Raw genomic sequence first — 18,142 nt, 5'->3', positions numbered from 1 at the left:
CAGTTGCGCACAAAAAAAAAAACAAAAAAAAAAAACTACAGCCATTCCTTCCGTGTATATCCCAAATAGCCAAAGAAATTATTTCTGGTTTTATATAGCGCCATCAAATTCCATGGCGCTGTACAATGGGTAGACAGGACATAAGTAGTATGTAACATAACAAATTGACTTACAGACAACAGGTGAGAAGGGGCCTGCTCAAAGGAGCTTACAATCTAGAGAAATGCGATTTATTGAGACCCTTTACGTGATTTTGTTGCCTAGATAACCGTTTATGTAACCAAATAAGGCGTTCAGAATAATTGTGTGCCGTATTAACACGTCAATCATTATCTGCTGTTCCAATACATATTATTGTAACACCAAGCGCTGTAATCCATTCATAGAAAGAGATTGACTACCTCTTGTAAACAGGGACACTTGGGAGCTATGCATCTGCATCAATATTATAATCGGGTTGCAAGTGCTTAAAAAGAGCCTTTAGCATGATTCACGTGCAGCAACCTTATCTTTCCCAGCCAGAAATGTGCACACAATCAAGTCACCAGACCCACTTGGTCTCATTGTTTTCATTTGAACACATCTTACCTTTTTACTATAAACTCGTTTTCCCGCCTTTCGTTTCTTACACACCCCCTTCCAAATCGGAACTTGAAGGACAGATCATGCAGCCAGATATTAGTTGAAAATAAGCTCAAATTACCATGCAGCCGGAGCTTTGTGACCACTATAAAGAAACTAGGACTGTCACTCAAAATAAGAGGAAGGGGGCATGCTGCTGGGCGGTGCTGATCATGTGGGTGAAAGGCTCTCTACGGATTGTGCAGCTAAACCCTAGTCTGTAAACCATAATAAAGATGACTCAATATAACTTAACGAGTGGGTTTTATGTTATACTGTATAACAGACGCAATGTCACAGAAAGTGCCACAAATTCAACCTCTTGCGATGTAATTCGCGATCTAGCGAAGTTTGTCCCCTCCGCGGCTCTGTAGGCAGGTCATGTAACCAGGAAGTGTATCTGACGCTGCTGTGTCTTGTTGATTTCTGGGGTTTAGGCTGCACCCGGGCCGGGTCAGTTTAAAACTGGCACAATGAAAGTGGGCTCGTCGGTCCTAGCCTGCTGCTGTCTGCTGATCCAAGTCCTCGGACTGGCTCTGTTTCTTCGCGGCTTTTTCCCAGTCCCGGTCAGGTCGCAGTCCAGGAAAAGCAGCAGCTCAGAGATCCCAGCGGAGCCCGCAGCAGGTACCGGTGCGACCTGTCACCCTCACAGCCCAGCGGCGTATGTCGCGTGGCTGTGCTCAGAAAATAGAAATGAAAAGCAGACACCAAAAAATAAACCCACACGACTCCACATTCCCTATCGCCATTCAAACTCCATTAATTGTAGCTCTCAATGGGTTTCTTCTAGGACGTTTAGCTACGCTTGGCAGCGGCAAAGGATCCCAAACCTTGGGTTTTTACCCGTAAACTCCCTTTATAGGCAAAGAGGGGCACGTGATTTAAGCATGCCGTAGAAGGCGTGGTTAGAGCGAAGACAATCCATTTTTTATTCATCATACCCATCAAACATTCTGAAATACTAAAAGCCAGAGATTTTTGCCCTGGAGATCACCCTGGTCAGTCTCGGATCTCTGTTTCCCCTGTAGTATAGTTTTTTGATATTTTAATATTAGCATGAATAATTATGTTGTTGTATGTGTTTTTATGATTTCAAAAGAAGGCCCTGCTTGCCCTGAAAAATAATTATGCCTAAATTGTGTGGGCACTTCAAGTATTAAAAAGAGGAATCATGGTTTAAGAAAGGGGCACAATGACAAAAAAAAAAAACTCCTGTCTTTAGGGTAAGAAGGAAAGGGTTAACTGAACATATTTCATTGCAAATGCATGAAGAAATTCATTAGGACATCCTTCTTTGCGTTGTCCTTTTCCACCCCATGATTGCAGAACATCTGCAGAATACTCACCGCCGGCCAACGCTATCTTGCTTGAGATTTTCAAGGAGTCTCGTGAGAGCCTCAAGTGCATATATAGAAAGCAGTGCTATCGATGTGTTTTACTAGAAGACATCATGCTGCGTTTTAGGATCGAACCTGAAGAATTAAGGACTTCTACAATGAAACTATTTGTTTTGGCTTCTTTAGGAACAAAGTCTAACTGGACCGATCTACCACCACCTCTTTTCAAAAAGACAGTCATCCTCCTCATAGATGCGTTGAGAGAAGACTTTGTGTTTGGACCAAAAGGCAAAGAGCATATGCCTTATATGAGACAACTTCTAGAAAGGGGAACAACGCACAGCTTTATAGCAAAAGCAACAGCTCCAACTGTTACTATGCCTCGAATCAAGGTGATTGTAGTATCAGCACTTATACTTAGCTTTTGTTTTCCTTTGGAAGATGGCTGGAGATGAAAACCAAAGGTGATAATGAAACCTTGTGTATCTGATGAGTGGTTGAACTTGTAGTCCAAGGGCTCCTAAACATATATGGCCCTCGGAGATCTATCGGATTCCCAGACAGCCTCTTAACTCCATAGATCAGGGGTGTCCAACCTGCGGCCCTCCAGCTGCTGCAGGATTTCATCTCCCATAATGCTTTTTCCGCTAAAGGGCTGGCTGAGGAGTATGGGAGATGAAGTCCTGCAGCCGCTCGAGGGCCACAGGTTGGACACCCCTGCCACAGATCTTATTGTGTCAGCTCCCCCAAAATACTTATAAATTCAAAATATCTAAGTATCCATGAAGTGCTAGACATGAGCGTAAGTGTATCAATGTTGCTATAGTCAGAGGCACAGAATGTACATTTTAAATAAAGGGGTGAACATTTTCCATTAATTAATAGAGAAACAGCCATGTTTTTAACTGTTCAATTTCATCTGTGTAATTCAATGGAGAAGTCCAATTAACACTAGGCTATAAGATGAACCTGGCCATGAACGGGTTCCATGACTTTCACTGTTAAGATGAACACCTCTTCAGGCATACTGAAATTTGTATGGAAACTGAAGATATAGCATTTATTCTTATGTGCTCCAGTAGAATTAAATTGTTCTCTTTTTCTGTTTATTCCTCCCCCTTTATACGCTTTGCTTAAATTTCAATATGAGCTGATATAGGTTTGGATTAACTCTTTATTAACACATTCCTATTCTTTCTTTGCAGGCTCTGATGACAGGCAGTATACCAGGATTCATCGATGTTGTCTTGAATCTAAACTCACAGGAATTATTGGAGGACAACTTGATATGGCAAGCTAAAAAAGCAGGCAAAAGAATAATATTCTATGGTGATGACACATGGGTCAGACTTTTTCCAAAGCATTTTGTGGAATACGATGGAACCACTTCTTTTTTTGTCTCAGATTTTACAGAGGTATGCCAAAAATATTTCTATACTACCACTAGAAAGTTAATTGGTTCAAACACATTTCTCATTTGAAAAAAGGTTTTACTAACAGAATGGTGGCGTTTGGCTCTCCTTCCAGGCAGTGAGTCTGATATATGAGAAATTGGGCTCTCTGATGACTAGTCTTCTCCCTGTCAGTTAGAGCCAATGTTGCTGAGTTGGCTGAGAAAGCTGGTTTGTAGAAAATCTAGTCTTATGGGTCATTCTAACACAAGTGAACCATTTTGCATCTCTAATGCCATAATGTATAGAATTCTTCCTCAACTGTATATTTTACTGAAGCAATGGCAAACCTATGGCACAAGTACCACAACAGGCACACCAAGGCTTCTGTTGTGGCCCAAAATAATAGGGAGATCTGTTTCACCGCTCCCTCCTATGTGAAGCAAGCTGGCTATTGATACTTAGCACTAAAGCTAAGGAACAGACCTTGTGTTCCCACCTCAGGAATTGAGAAAGGTAAAAGATAGGCAGTGAGAAAGAAAAACACTAGTGAGGAAATGGAGAGATGAAGAGAAAAATGTAAGCGAGTGAGAAAGCGGAGAGCTAGAGAGAAGGGGAAGATAATGAGGGAGGGGAGACACAGTGGCGGCGGCGGCACATTGTTTCATCCAAGAAGCCACCAAAACACCTTGCAACCATCATGTTTAATCTAAATTTATTTATGTACTAAGTTATACACAGGATGGGTGTACGGTGTTCTTTCTATCCCAGAGCAGTTGGCAAACCGGCATATCCACTTCACACTCTCCATTGGTACGTAGTATTTAAGTAATGCCTAAATTAACAAGTCATATATGTATGTGTATTAAGCAGGAAGGGTGCAAGGTGTTTTGGGACACTGCCCTTTTTCTTCCTTAAGAAATGAGAAATGGTTATTATTATTATTAATTCCTTTTATTTATTAACTGGCAACAAATTACACTATATAATTCAATTGGGGCTGTTAACACACATAACAAATATACATTAATACATACAAACTCATCAGTAGTTGAGAACCCCCGCCTGTCAAGTTGCCATCTAGCCATATGGTACTTTTATACAATGTTCCTGACAAGGATGGTGGGCTTATGAGTGCCCCGCTTGTGAGCTTACCATCTATGGGTAATTGAAACAAAAGAAGGGGTGAAAAGTGTAGTAGATCTGTTGTAGCAGTAATTAGGGCTGAGTGGTTTTAGGATGCGAAATAGTATAAATAAAATGGACAGAGGGGTGGGGTGTGGGTTAGTGCTTGGTTTCAGATGGTGGTTTGCAGAGGGCTTAGGATGTTTAAGGAAAGCTACAAGAGGGCAAATGGTTAAACATAATGCAGAATATTTTCCTGCATTCATCCCCCAATACAAATATAGAATCTTGCCCAAATAAACTGTATCTGCCAAGCTGTGTGATGTATGTGTGAGCGTGTGTGTGTGTGTTGGAAGTTGAAAACAACACTGCAGTACATCAAGGATACTCAAGCCCAAAAACATGTGCCATCACTTACTGGTGTGGATTGACAATAGATGTGCTTCTTATAAAAGAAATTCTTAAGAATTGAATGCAGAAGATAATAGAAAGTTGACCCCTAGACCCTTATTCTAGGTGTGACTAGAATGCGTATTTGAAAGTGTGGACATAAAATGTCTACTTAATATTTTCCTGCCCAATTGTGCCAACAGGAGGATCGCAAAATAGCTGTGACGATCTTTGTTTAGTTGTACTGAAGACTGTTACCCTAAATAAATGAAGCATTTGATCTCCCTCTTCATTTTAAAGTAGTGAATACAATTAAACCATTTTATTCTACATTTATGTTAATGTGCATGTTATTTTTCAGGTTGACAACAATGTTACTAGGCACTTGGATGTAATTCTAAAGAGAAATGATTGGGATATACTTGTTCTTCACTATCTTGGTTTAGACCATATTGGACATTTAACTGGGCCACACAGTCACTTGGTGGGACCGAAACTTTATGAGATGGACGTTGTTTTGAAAAAAATTCATAGTTCATTAGTTTCAAAGGTAAGTCAGTTTAAAAAAGAAAATGTACAAATTATGACTAAGATAAGAAACTGAAATGTAATTTTGTGTCAGTAAAATATTAATTGCCTGATTAGCTACATACACAAATTAGTAGAAGGGCGGTATTATTGTAGCCCTGGTTGTCAGTGGCTATAAACATATTAAAAGCAAAAGTTTATTAAGGAAATTATAGCCACGTCACTGGTGTCTTTGTACAGACCTTTTTGTATTTCTGGTTTTGACAGCACCACTGGGGATCAGGAGGTGATGGTAATGGCGAAGCAAGCTAACAATGCCATTCACTTGCCATTATATCTCCAACCTTCACATGCCTAGTCCCTATATTTTCGTGTGATCCATTTTGAAATGGATCACACAAGGGCAAGGAGGGCAAGTGTGTGACTACTCCATGACCTGATGACTATTCCGTGTATGTGATCGCCATTAAGGCAAATCATATGGACAGATTTGTAAAATAACAGGGACAATGTTTACAAGCATTGTATCTTGTTTCTGTTCTCCGAGACGTTATGCTATTATGCTTCCAGTGTTTTTCTAAAAATAATATATTTTAAAAAAAAAAAACATTGCTTTAGTTTCTGATTATGCAAAGCGCTGTATTGCCCCAAGTAGCCATCCTGACCTTCTACGGAGTGGAAGCTGGCTCTTTTCCGGATTCGCTTTCACTGCCAACCCCAGCATTCATTCTGAGATTGGTGATAAGATGGTTGCCTGAAAAGTGTCAAAATGGTCCTTGTGAAAAACCCTGTATTGTCTTCTTTTCCGGAACGCATAGTTTTATGGAGTGGTTTTGAGATCTGTGATCACTATTGCAACAGCGTTGCACAAATTGTAATATTTGCCCTATAACTGCAAAAAATAGATGAAAGTCCTAGGCACATAGGATGGTTTCCAAATCTGGACAAGCTTATGAATAGTTTTTGGGTACATCACCCAGTGGTTCTAGTTCTGTACCATTTATACACATGTGCTTTTTTAAAATGTATTTTCTTTTCATTTTTTCCCACTTTTTTTTTAAACTTCTTTATTAATCGGGAAGGCGTCATTTGAAATAGCAGTAGTAATGTGCATTATGACATCAAACAATATTACAACTCTTTTTCCCACTTTTTAAAATGCTATTGATACAGAAAAATGGTTACATATACGGTTTCAAAAGAATGCCCTACTTGTGTTAATATAACAATATATCATTTATGTGGGGCCACTAATTGAGGAATTAGTATTGCAGAAAAAACATAACAAAAACACGAGAATTGCCCTTGTCCTGAAGATGTTTAAGTACAGAGTACTTTTATGTGCATTCTTCTATGGCAAGGGTGTCAGGGACATTATAATGTCACTTAAAGGTCTTTAATTCACCATAAAGTATATCAAACAATTGAATACTTAATAAAATGCTCACTTCATTGTAGCCATTGGAAGAGGAGATGAATTGTGCCCCTAATTTATAGCTGGCATCCTGGGTTTACAGCTCATAAAAACATAATTATTTAACTGATTTACTGCGTTATTTTTTCTAAACAAAGGAAGAAGATACATCCCTTCCCAGTTTAATAGTCGTCTGCGGTGACCATGGCATGTCAGAAACGGGCAGTCATGGGGGCTCATCTGATGAGGAAGTCCAGACGCCACTTGTGTTAATAAGCTCTGCTTTTGAAAGGAACAGTGGTAAGCAGATGAAACCTTCTGATTGTCTACTTCTTTATGGTTATCACCTATTTCTATGTGAGATACTCAAGCGCATTTTTTTATACATCTTTGTTTATAGGTAAATGGAAACATAAAAACAAGCAGAATAAGTTGGGGTATTTCCAACTGAAGTACTAAATATTCTATATATATGATGAGTGGGTCAAAAAAAACCTCTACTAACTAGAGTAACATAAAAAGTATAGTAGTAATCATGTGTGTTTCAGGATTCATTTTTTGCTATATTTGTCAATAATACGAATGATCCATATCAAGTATTGAATTTAATTGTGTTTTTTTCCAACAACTGGACTGCCCCCAGTAATGATATTACATATAGGCAGTTTTATATACATGCATGACCTTTACTGGGTCCCAGAGATTCCATGCATGAGGTTTCAAACAAATTCATAAAGAGCGTTACTATCTATATTTTCTTATATGTAATCCGCAAATTTCCTGAAAGAAGACAACCATCTGACATGTTGTGGTATAGCAAATAAACTAGCATATGTTCGGGCTAATCAAAAGATGTAATATATATTTCAAATACATTTTTTGTGTTGAACCCCTGCTACTCAACAAGGAATGGACAGCCCCTGTTAATCATCAGAGGCTGATAAACAGTATTTTTTTTGTTCCAGATTTAAAAAGCAAGTACCTGATCAGCCAGTAGTTACCCTTATTCACTTACTTTTAGATATTATCAATTTAGGAGGGCAAGGAAAACTGGATTATACAACCACACAAGTTTTTTTTTTTTTTTACTATATTAACCCAATAACCCAGAAGTCCTATAAATGTTATTCAGTGAACATTTAGAGGACTTCTGGGTTATTGGGTTAATATAGTAAAAAAAAAATCACTACTGAGTGAGCAGGCTACCAGTGCGTCACTTCTCCTGAGGTCGGTTATCCAGATTTCCCTTGTAACTGGCCCTGGGTCAAAACAGCACAGTCCCCATAGTGACCTTACTCCCCACCAGAGCCGGCCCGACTATGGAGCCGAGTGGGGCAACTGCTCCAGGCGGCACGTTTGAAGGGGCGGCACTTTGCCGCCCCAAGCCCTTTTTTTCATTTTTAAAGCGAAAGAGAGAGGGGCGCCAAGTGGTTTGCCCCTCTCGCTCTCTCCTCTGCGGCGAGTCTCCCAGTTCGGTCTCGGTGCTGGCTTGTAATGCTGAGCGCCGGAAGATGACGTAATTTCCGGCACTCAGCATTACAAGCCGGCACTGAGACCGAACAGGGAGACTCGCCGCAGGACTGCTGAAAGGTAAGTACAAGGGGGGGGTAGATAATGGGGAGACGGCAGGGACGGAAGGAGAGGAAGGGTAGATAATGGGGGGGGGGCGGCATTTTAAACTTCGCCCCAGGCGGCATTTTGTCTTGGGCCGGCCCTGCTCCCCACCACGCATGCAGCACACAGGGATATGATGTATTGTGCACGGTTCTAGAGACCCCATCTTAATTAGGCATGGGACAGTTCCCAGCCAAGATAGACATCTAACTGCACCTATAAGTAGTACGAGTCCTCTCTTTGACTAAATAACAATGAACTGCACGTTCACACGAGAAGGGCTAAAATAAGAAATGTTTCCAGAATTGATCTATCTAGCTTGTAAATTAACTGAAATACATGTAATGTATCTAAATATTTGTGTCCAGCGCTGCTCCCATAGAACTATTGTTTCATGTATGCTGTTTGTGCCTTATGACCCTTTATGATATTATACATTGTCAAAATGTTATACTAATTCAACGTTTGTAACATTCATTTATTTTATTTGCTACGTTTAGGTACCTTTAAAGTCCCGGAGGTTGTGCAACAAACTGACCTAGCCCCCACTTTAGCGATAGGTCTCAGCTTTCCTATCCCCAGAAGCAGCCTGGGAATGCTGATACATCCAATTGTTCAACAAAAGCCAATGAGAGAACAACTCCGATTCTTACATTTAAATGGACATCAGCTCTGCCGACTTTTGAGTGAAAACATAGATGCTTCCGATAGAGGTCAGTCCATAAATGTAAAGCAAACAAATGTGAGAAGTCAAGTTTTTATGTTAAACATATTGGAATTCATTTGACTGCAATGCATATCCCCAGTAGCACTCTCACTGATGTTGATTGGAGCGGTGTTCCTTTTTTTGAATATGGAAGTAGCAATATTAGTTGAGCACTGGTGTTCAACAAGCACACATGCCTAGTGGCTGCTGCTACCATTGCCATCAATGGGAGTGCCACAGAGCACAGGCAGAAAGTGTACCCAAGTATGCTTTCTGGTTTCAGGAGAGGCCTCTGGGGCAGGGCGGATATGTTAAAGACAGAAGTCTCATTCTCGAACTACAATAACTAATAATACACACGCAGATTTGCAAGGCGTAAAATTAAATTTGATGACTAGATGGTTCTTTTAATCATGTCTGATGTCAAGTATCTACCAATGTAATTTGTCTACCGATGTAATTTCCATATTAAACTAATTTTATTACATTTTCTTCAGATGCTGGAGTTGAGCAGTTTAAGAAGGCAGAAAAAGCCCATGGGAATTGGATTAAACTTTACCTGGAAGGAAATACCTCTGAAGTGCTCACAAATTTAGGCAGAAAAGTTATTAAGCAATATTTAGAAGCACTGATGAAATTAAGCACTTCCTTGAGCAAGCAAGTTGCAGAATATGACATGTACTCAATGACCATTGGCGCAATCATTACTCTTGAGGTATAAACTCACCCGTTTATTTTGTTTTTTGTTTAAATGTATATACTAAGTTTGGTTAAAGGCTTGGCTGCTGTTATTAGTCTCTATGATCAGGTAAAAAGAGCCAAAGCATTAACAGGATTTAGAAATAGAGCAATCATGTTAATTTTTTTTAAGAACCTTGGTCAAGGTCTGCTAAAATACATACTTTGATCTAGGTCTCTATGTAAGGGAAGCAATATATGGCATGGTGTGTTAAGATTATGTTGGTAATTCTTCATGTAGAGAGTGTGGTTGTGGAAAACTAGAGGTTTGAGATTAATGTAGTATACCAGGGGTGTAACTAGAAACCACAGGTCCCTTGTGCAAAAATTTCCCTGTGGCCCCCCAACTTCACCAAGCAACATGTCGAAAAGTGCCACCTTTGCCCCAAACAGCTTGCCTGCGCCATCATTGTCCCCAAACAACCTGTCTGTGCCTTTTTTGCTCCTTGTCCTCCCCTCTTCCGACATACACTCTGGCACACACATGTAAACACAGTTACACAAATAACACACTTTTATTCATACCAACACGCACAATTAACCATCCATATACCTCACGTATTTATACCTACACATCCATGCTTACACATGTATACATAGATATACATGCTTACATACATACATACATACATACATACATACCCAGTGCTGTCCAGGATGAAACAATTTTGAATCGGTACAAGGAGACAGGAACAAGTGGTCTCAGGGGCTGCCTTGGGCCCTGTAGTTACGCCAGTGTAGCCTACTCTGAGTGCTGTGTGTAGGAACCCATCTCCTTTATGTAGGGTCACTGAAGTCTTTCACAGGAAGCACTGTCATTGCACAAATGAAGGAAAATGTGTTTCTAGTTGGTAATCACCTTAAGGTCTCAAGTTTAGTCCAACAAAAGCTACAATTTGATACTTGATTATACTAAATGTGTAATTGACAATGTTCTTTTTTTTTTCTCCAACAGATTTTCTTCCTACTCCTTCTCGGTGTCCCGAATGCTTTGTGCAGCCGTGCTGAATTTAATGTCCCCCTCTTTTCCCCATTGTACTCTCTGATGTTTTACATGCTGTGCCTTGCACTCTCAGCAGTTCACGTCGTAGTGTGTACATCCACTGAAAATGTGTGCTTTTTCTGTAGCTTATCGTGGGTTACAGCAATAGGGATTATGATACTCATTTCTGCCCTTTGCTGTATTATTCTATCTACATTTGGAATGATGCTGGCAAAAGCAACATCACCCACAAATGTGAGTAAAACAAATATATAAATAAACTGATGTTTAATAGAATGTCATATTGGTATTTGCATGGTAAGCATAGAAGATCCTAGCTATGTGCAACTGAGTATCATGGGAACTGTATGTCATCGATATCTGGAGAGCTACCTGTTGACTAACAGTGTAACAATCTTTTACAGAGACCTGGCACACAAGTATGCAGGCTGTATGTTTTAGGTGTCCTAAGTAAAACAGATTAAACTCGTCATATGCACTTTAATTAATATGATAGCCAAGTGTCATTTGCATGTAAGCCCATAAAGAGATTCATTAGATTACCCTCTACATACCTTCTTCCTTTCTCTACCCCCAGTTATTTGCATGGCAGGAGAAGCAGATGGATTCTATTGTGCAGTAGTATACTATTATTATTTTTATTATTATCCTTTATTTATATAGCGCCAACAGTTTACGCAGCGCTTAATATAATACATAAATTAAAGGGATGTGACAAGACAAGAATTGACAGACTAAGACAAACCGATACAGACTAAGACAAGCCCTGCTTGCAAGCTTACAATCTTGAGGGAATGGGGTGACAAACATCAGGCACAGAGAAAGGGTGAGAGGTAGTGTGGTGGTTGACAAGGAAGTTCTAGCAGCTAAGATGGTGTGGCTTCTCTGAAGAAGTGGGTTTTTAGATGTTTCTTGAATGTCAGGAGGGAGGGTGAAAGCTGAAGGTTCGGTGGGGGGGATTCCAGAGATATAGGGCAGCTCGAGTGAAATCTAGAAGATTGAAAAGGAAGAGGTGATGAGTGAGGAGGAGAGCCTTAGCCCATGTAAACATACACAAGCTCTGGCTCTTCATTTTGAAAGAGTTCCAATGGTCTAAAAAGACCTTCCATGCACATGTGGAGAAAGTATTCCTATTGATTTAAATGTCAGTAAATAATAATGTGTTAATTAAATCTTTGAAGTGACAAGTAAGTTGGTGCTGCATTGCTGTCAGTTCAGTGGGTCAGACAAAGGTTTATTCTATTCAAAACAAAACTCTACAAAATAATTACCATTAGCTGGCACCCATTTGCTTGTTCAGTTGTGGCTATTTATGGCTAATTTCTTATTTTTCGGTTTCTTTCCAGAGGCAAGACTCTGTATCCTTGTGGTCTGAGCTAGACATCCTTCTTTTAATGGGAACCGTGGGTCACGTGTTAAGTATGGGAGCGAGTAGCTTCATTGAAGAGGAACATCAGACTTGGTATTTCCTAGTCAACACGCTTTGCCTAGCTTTGGCTCAAGAAATGTGTAGGAAATATTTCCTTGTAAAAAAGGGTCATATGGACTTCTCGGAGCACACAAGTACTAAAAATGACAGCACATACACAGATGAAATCTATGATATTCACAAGAAGGAGTTAAGGGGAAAACAGCAAACAATACTAGCAAGTTTTATAAGAAAAAATGAAAAATGGATTGCACTGTCCAGCCCATGGGCTATTCTAGTATGCTGCAGATTACTACGTTCATTAAATCAGACTGGAGTACAGTGGATCCATAGACCAGATTTTGGACACTGGTTAACAAGGTAATTTCTTATTTAATAGTAGTGCGTCTTGCGAGAAATGGCCTCTTGGTTTGTTATCATTGGTAGCTTCTAATTTTAAAGTACCCATACATGGGGAAAAAGGTACAAGGCTAACATGTTCAAGCAATGTGGAATGCGACTCCCATTTTTAGTATGGTAACCAGAAAGGATAGTTGGTTCTCTTCTGTTGTTTTTTGACAAATTGGGGAAAATATTATTACATTTCGAATACTGGATATGTATGTTCCAAAATATCTTTTTAATTCTTGTTTTTTTGTTTTTTTTTACAGCACTGAACACAAAGCTGAATTGTCATTTTTGGTTGCAGTCTCCTTGATCATGATATTTATTTTAATTCAAGGACGATGCTCTTTTGTATCAAAAGCTGCCTTGGCATTTGGACTCTTAGGAGTCTATAGTTACAGAGCAGCCATTGGACATGTTTTATATCCTTGGCAACAAAGCTCAATAGAGATTTCAAAGTAAGTGTTTTCCAGCACCTTTTATGACATTATATTGAGTGATGCATTAAATGTAAAAGGTCATGTAAGGCCAGCCTAACTGGAACTGCAGGAGACCTTCTACTATGTTGGCGCTCCACAATGCATGGTTAGTGCACTAAGATGAATCTCACATCAACTTCCTCACTGTGTCTGAAATAGAAGACACAATATATTTTTAGAGCAGTCTTCTGGTATTCTGGAACAAAACAGCAATCAGCGCGTCCTTAACTAATGACAAGCAGCTCTTTTGATAATGTAACCTGCAAGAGCTTAGTGTCTAACATCCACTGCAATTTGAAAGTCGTATTATCATAAGGGTTTTTAAAAAAATAAAATAAAAATAAAACTATTTATTGTATTTTGATCCTGTATTATTCTGACAATTTAACTGACCTGCATAATAGAGCAGAGAAAAGGGGAAGAACACAAGTTGGCATGCCACAGCAGAGCGGCTTGAGTTTAGAACTCTATAACTTAGATCTGGAAACTTGTCAGGTATTCCCAGTTTTTCTTTGTATAAGGATTGGGAGGGGTGATTACAGGTGCTGGACCCAGTTGGTGACAGGGCCATCTAAAACAGGTCAGGAAAAAGACAGGGCCGAGAACGTAGTGGAAAGAACTGGACATAGCTAAATGCCCCATATGATTGATAAATGTATTTTTATTTATATTTTTTCTCTTTTTTTTCAGGGGAATCACAGAAGCTCGTTTTGTTTATATATTTGTTCTTGGTATGCTCATTACGGGAATCAAAGACTTAATTAAATCCCATCTCATATATACAGACTCCAACACAAAGAATGTGGGTTTGTGGGAGGTTTATTGTGGGTTAGTTCTCTTGGCAGCACTTTTATTTCGGCCACACAACCTGGCAGTGCTGGTGTTCTGCCTCTTGATTCAGACTACTCTTACTATGTTCATCTGGAAGATACTGAAATATGATGCAGCTCAAATCACCATCATGCACTACTGGTTTGGACAAGCCTTCTTCTTTTTCCAGGTATGTTTGTCTTCATGGTGTGTTTATATAACTCCTAAATCTTAGGAGACTTTTGTTAACATTTGGTAAGCGCTGCCTTGGTCAGGACTGAGGAAATGGTCCTTTCACTGTCTAGTGAGCAAAAGGCAGTTTTGGTATATTTTTCTGATACGATAAATATATCTAGTGTGGGCACGTGTTCTAAAAAAAAAAAATAATTAAGAAATGGAAAAACAGGGTTATAAGAATAATATCGGATACAAACCACTTTAATAATTGTATTAACCCTGGCTGATCTTAATTTTTTGTACCCTTTGTGACCGAGGCTGTGGTGCTGGTGTTTAGCTGTAATTTTCTTCTTTCTCATTTACTGTACCCACACGCGTTATATATATCGTTTTTTTCACGACATGAAAGCTTTCTTATGATCAAAATAATATGATAATAATTTCCTATAAAAATTTTTTTTACTTCAAAATCAATTCAATTTACCCTTATCAAACCATAAATATTTAAAAACTAAGACACCCAAGGGTATTTCAAATACTGGTATTTTAACCCTTTCCAGGCACTAATTCTAGTACTAGCCATAGTCAATGTTTGTGGTAGTAATTTTTGGTGTTTTTCTTTCATACACATCTTACTTCAGATATGAGATAACTTCTCCTGTTACATGTCACTTATTTGAGAGGTAAAAGGCCACCTTTACAAGGTTTGCATTTTGACATCTGGTCAGTCTGTGCCCTTGTCCTATATTTCGGACATCTTTGAGCCCACCCAATTCAATTTACCCCATCAAATCTAGACACCCCATGGGCATTTGAAATGCCAGTAATTTAACTCTTTCCATGCAAGAATTTTTGTGACGATATAGCACTAATTTTAGTCATTGCTCATAAAAATAAACTTTTTTACATATATATTTTTTGAATTTTTTTTTAATGTTGTGTTGCAACTGGATGGTTCCCCTGATGGTGACATCAGTGGGGAATTATTTTACATGATACAACATTGAGGCATTACAGCAACACCGTTTGGGAGAAGAAAGCAATCGTAGATCTCTTCCTACACACTTTTCAAAGTCATGATGTGGCATGTCAATTGTTGGCAATGGGATGTTTTTCCATGACGAGCCCAGCACGTCCAATTGTGATCAAGGGGCTAAAATACATAAATATCAAAATATACACAAATGCTTTAAAACCATAACCCTTCATCAATATTTATGTGCATGCTCCGTATAGAGAAGCAGTAACAAGTTAAAAAAAGTTAATTATAAAATTTAAAAACAGATATTATATAAAGATCCAAAGAATATGGAGAAATATGGTAGAAATGGCACTCTTCTAGTACAGGAAATACTGAGCCAAATTCCTCAAAAATGTCCATTTTCTATATTTAAGTGCTAAAAAAATATTGCATATACATGCATGAATGTGTGTTAAAACAAAATTCCTTTGTGTCCTGAAAAAGCATTATACAATTTGTGTGGATAGGCTAATTATGGCGAAACTAACATAACTTTTAAATTGCATTAGTAATGCTAGAGAAAAATCATAACTAAATGCTAAAAGGAAGAAATAGATTTTTATGTTCAACAGTCTTTTGAAAGACTATTTTATAATGTTTTTTCCACTCTCTTTAGGGAAACTCAAACACCATTACTACTGTGGATATTTCAGCTGGTTTTGTTGGTCTGGATAACTATGTTGAGTTACCAGCAATCATCCTTACAGCATTTGTCACATACAGTGGGCCTTTGCTTTGGTCTGTACATTTACTGTGCTACCTAAGCTCTGAGACAAACAGGTAATGTAATATTTTTTTTTTTTTATCATTCTCCGTTTATTAAACAATGTAATATTAAACAAAGTATGTTTTTATTTAAAAATACTTATTACTCTTTGCAGATGTCTTGTACTTCTAGCTAAAGTTCAAATGAGTTTATGGACGAATCTGAATTCAGATTTGCACAAATTGCAAATTTATAGAATTTGAGGATTCTTATATAGCCCCACAAACAAATCCAGACCTCCATGAATCGGACAAAAACTAAGCGAAAGCTCGAAATTTCCATCTGAATTTCATGGTTTCACATTCACTCACTCTGTCACACTCTGATTCTCTTTCTCTCTAAATATTTCACTACTTTCTCTGCCAACTAGTTCCGCTTCTGCCGACCACTTCCTCTTCTGCATCTTCTATGTTCTCTCTTGTCTTCTCTATTCTATCTTTAATCTTTAGTCCTTAATCTGAGTGTGAGAGAGTGAATGTGGGCACCTGGCAATGAATTTCGTTCCCAAATCAAAAATACCCCCAAATTTTAGGCCAAAATGAATTGACGGGGAACAAAGAGGTAAAAAATGATCCGTGGTGGAGACGCCTTTTAAAATATATTTACCTGAAGATGGAATGCAAGTTACCTTGATACACCACTGATATTATGTTATATGAAATTCCATATTGTAAACTATGCATGCATGTTTTATATTATCGTTTTCTGTCTATTTGCAGGGTCTCTACTTCTATAGCTCACGGCTGTTACTGCTACGCAATAATTCGCTCCCTCCCAGTCACAGTCTACATTATTCTAGTCACAGCTCTTCGTTATCACTTGTTCATATGGAGTGTTTTTTCCCCAAAGCTGCTTTATGAAGTAATACACTTATTTATATCAGTTGGTGTATGTCTTACATTCACTGCCGTGGACAAGAACCAGACGGTAAAGCCATAAGAAGAGAGACTTTGAAAGAAACCGGCTTTGATCTTTTTTTTTTTTTTTTACCTCTCCAGGTTTTCTGAACTACACATAACTTGTAAATAAATTATTATTTTTAAACAAATCTATTACAGTTTTGTATAGTTTAGATATGTTAAGTTTACACATTTGCCTCAGAGGGGAAAAACAACTTTTTTGGTATAAGTAAATATCTAGAACAGGAGGGACATATACGCCTATTGTAAAGCAAAACAAGTACATACAACTGCTTTCTATCTTTGTTTCCCTTCCTTTCTTATGTATGTCTACCCTGGTAGTTTAGTGGTGAAAAATTGAGATTTGTGCTTCTACTGCACTCTTTTAGTAGCCCATACTAGGAAGGGACTGGTGCATTTATCAAAAGGCTACTGTAAATATAAGCGGCACAGGATATTCTCTTATAACCATCAGGCAAGGGCTGATCACAGGAGGAACAAATCAAATGTTTTAGATTAGGAAGGTTCATTACAGGTTGACCTCCTGAAATAATTTCTAGATTTTTTTTTTTTTAAAGCACACACTTAATGAAATACACTAGACCTAGTGTATAAATAGCCCAGAACATAATAATAGTAAACAGGATACCTGTTAGCTTGAGGAGCTGTAGCAAATTGCAGGGAATACCAAATTCACCCAAACACAGCACTATACTGCTTCAGGGATCACCATTTCGCTTTAAGATTTAAAGTTCACGCCAAAGCTTGTCTGCTGATTTAAGCGAAGTGCACCGTGAGACTCTTCAGTTCTGGTACTCATGCACGACCTCATGTAATTTATGCCGGTAGGAAGGGAATTAACTTTTATTTCCCCAGTTTCCTGTCCTACCCAAAGGAGCAAGGAGAAAAACTATACGGTATGCTTCTGCTTGGTGGCAGTGAAAAGAATGTGTGTCACACACACACACACACACACACACATCTACAAGCCAGTGACAGCTTTCTGCTGCCTCATAGTCCTCACACACTGCCAAAGTGTGGGAGTAATGGGTGCTGGCCCAGGGGGGGTATGCCTTGCCTGGGGATATAGATAACCCCGCCTCGGACTGTAGCAGTTGTACATCCTCAAACAGGCATAAATGATTACGCATTTAATTTAGCCCGTTAATTAAAAAACACTACCACATGGTGGTAGCCTTGTTTAAGGCACATTGGGCCCACAGATACAGTAACCTCTAAGGTCTGAATTTGACCAGCACCCAGATTACCCACACAAATTACAGCCCAGCCATCTTTGTCCCATAAACACC

At 38.8% G+C, this 18,142-nt stretch overlaps 1 protein-coding gene across 1 annotated transcript; it reads left to right on the top strand.

Moving 5' to 3' along the window:
- Positions 1-956: 956 nt before the first annotated feature.
- Positions 957-17,004, top strand: PIGG (phosphatidylinositol glycan anchor biosynthesis class G). The gene is made up of 13 exons (XM_053465086.1): positions 957-1,245; positions 2,145-2,350; positions 3,164-3,373; positions 5,226-5,414; positions 6,965-7,106; positions 8,921-9,133; positions 9,624-9,841; positions 10,820-11,101; positions 12,214-12,656; positions 12,947-13,138; positions 13,850-14,159; positions 15,784-15,947; positions 16,653-17,004. Exons 1-13 carry the CDS (start codon positions 1,095-1,097, stop codon positions 16,870-16,872), a joined length of 2,940 nt encoding a protein of 979 aa, XP_053321061.1. The 5' UTR covers positions 957-1,094; the 3' UTR covers positions 16,873-17,004.
- The last annotated feature ends 1,138 nt before the right edge of the window (positions 17,005-18,142 follow it).

Source organism: Spea bombifrons, chromosome 1 (genome assembly GCF_027358695.1).
Source record: "Spea bombifrons isolate aSpeBom1 chromosome 1, aSpeBom1.2.pri, whole genome shotgun sequence".
Lineage (NCBI taxonomy): Eukaryota > Metazoa > Chordata > Amphibia > Anura > Pelobatidae > Spea > Spea bombifrons.
Note: the sequence above shows the minus strand (reverse complement) of the source record. Positions and strands in the feature narration are given on the sequence as shown.

Excerpts from the sequence above, each read along its gene's own strand:
- PIGG (XM_053465086.1), top strand. The coding sequence starts at position 1,095 with ATGAAAGTGGGCTCGTCGGTCCTAGCCTGCTGCTGTCTGCTGATCCAA. Across the intron at positions 1,246-2,144 it reads CCCAGCGGAGCCCGCAGCAG|GAACAAAGTCTAACTGGACC; the intron begins GTACCGGTGCGA and ends TGGCTTCTTTAG. Across the intron at positions 15,948-16,652 it reads CTAAGCTCTGAGACAAACAG|GGTCTCTACTTCTATAGCTC; the intron begins GTAATGTAATAT and ends GTCTATTTGCAG.